The sequence below is a fragment of the Limulus polyphemus genome, unplaced genomic scaffold (assembly GCF_000517525.1).
Source record: "Limulus polyphemus unplaced genomic scaffold, Limulus_polyphemus-2.1.2 Scaffold2165, whole genome shotgun sequence".
Taxonomy (NCBI): Eukaryota; Metazoa; Arthropoda; class Merostomata; order Xiphosura; family Limulidae; genus Limulus; species Limulus polyphemus.
Window position 1 is genome coordinate 51,788 of NW_013667775.1, and position 1,885 is coordinate 53,672.

Consider the following 1,885-nt stretch of genomic DNA (forward strand, 5'->3'; position numbering starts at 1 on the left):
AGCCCTTGTGTAACTTTGCACGAAATTCAAAAACAAACAAATGTGGCACAGATCTGTTGTACAAAATATATTACATATTATCATGGTTATTATTTTGTTAAGTTTGTATGTAGCACACCCCATTCAAATTTTTCATTCTGTTATGATTAGACATATTACATATACATTCATTTGGAGGTAAAGTAATCACTACAAAACCATTATAAAAATAAAATGGCCCAAAGATAATGCTTTCAATGAAGAACAGACCACTCTTCAAATATGCATACATTTGTTCATGTATTGACAATAGTAAAGTTTTCATGGTATATTTTAAACTCACTTGCAACAGAATTCACGTACGTAATTTTTTTATTTTTGAAGTGTTTTATGTTTTGTCAATATTACACTTGACGATGAAGGTTTTACGTGTTTTATATGTTATACTGAACATTACAAGTGATGTAAGTATACCAAAATTAACTAGTTGCCAGGAGACAACATAATTGTACCAAACTTTGAATGTTTTAAGTGTTCATGTGGTAAATCAAAAGTGAAGCAGATTATTAGCATAATAATAAAAAAAAAATGCCATGACCCTCCTTCCCCCATTCTTATAGTATATGGTATTTACATTTGTGTGGTTAATTATAAAAATTGTCAATGGTTCTTAACTAATTCCACCATTTCAGTTTTTGTTACATGCTCTTTTTACTTCTTTGTGACAGGTACAGTGCAGATTCATGTTAGTAATGTAAACAGTAGGCACATGATCGAGAAATGGTGAGTTGAGCTACCTTGAATCTAGAAAACAAATCCCGCTAATTGTTTTACTTTAGTATCACTTTGTATTGAATTATATAATTCTAGAACTTTGTTTTCTTGTTTTTTCGGGGTAGGGGGCAATATGTTTGACTTACACTTACAGAGATTGTTTGTTATTAACATATTTTATAGTATATAATCATAATGAGATAGTTATTTTCTATATTTTGTGTACCATGTGTTATGCTTTATAATCATAGATAAATAACACTTTCATGATTTTGTTCTTTAATTGAAATGTAATATTTTACAGTATGTAAAATTTTTAAAGTCTTTTTAGTACAAGAAAAATGTAAAAAGTAATCTTAAAGGTTTTTTTTTATGTTTTTGGCTTCTGTGAAGAAAAATATCTAGCTAATTTCTGCATATTTTAAACTACTAATTTATTTCACTTTGTTTTCCCTGGATTTCAAAAACTGAAATATTGCATTTGTTGTCCAGTTATATTGATATATATGATTTTCTACTAAAACAGTTAAAATAAGTACAAGTTGAATTACTTGACAGATATGCCTTGGTTTTGTACTTAAACCATATGCAGCCACAGACAGCTTCATAGTAGAAGTAAATTTACTGGGTTATCTGGAAATGAACATTTGTGTTACGTTAACATCGCCTTTTTTTCATTTCAACTTAAATCTATGATTTTAAAAGCTAAAGTTATTCCATTAGTGGTTAATTAATATTGTCAGCATTTACTTAAGAAACTTCTGATAATTCTTTATGACAGGTATCAAGTTGTGATGGAGAAAAGTTTGAGTAATAAAGATACTCCATCAGTAAGGATCAAAGCACAGTTCCAAGCAATAGACATCCTTCCATTGTCTTACTATAAGGAGTTTTTACAGGTGAGTTAAAGTAACCTTTAAAGGAGTATGGCATCGTCATTCCCATACTTTTGTAAATCCATGAATAATTTCAGTTTCTTGTATCATATTTGTTTACCTTCTGGACAGCTGACACCAGATACCTTTAAGGAACATTGTTCAACTCAGAAGTATTAAAAAATAAATATTATAAAATTCTCAACAGTCTAAGTTACAATTTTATATACTGTTACGTCTCCGTTTGTTAATTGATT

The 1,885-nt window shown here is 28.8% G+C and overlaps 1 protein-coding gene across 1 annotated transcript in view; it reads left to right on the top strand.

Moving 5' to 3' along the window:
- The window catches only part of LOC106466135 (ras GTPase-activating protein nGAP-like), a 48,104-nt gene that overhangs the window by 27,354 nt on the left and 18,865 nt on the right, over positions 1 to 1,885 (top strand). Inside the window, exons 8-9 of the mRNA XM_022394095.1 lie at positions 708 to 762; positions 1,535 to 1,652. Of these exons, the coding sequence (XP_022249803.1) occupies positions 708 to 762; positions 1,535 to 1,652 (173 nt within the window). The remainder of the gene's footprint in view (positions 1 to 707; positions 763 to 1,534; positions 1,653 to 1,885) is intronic.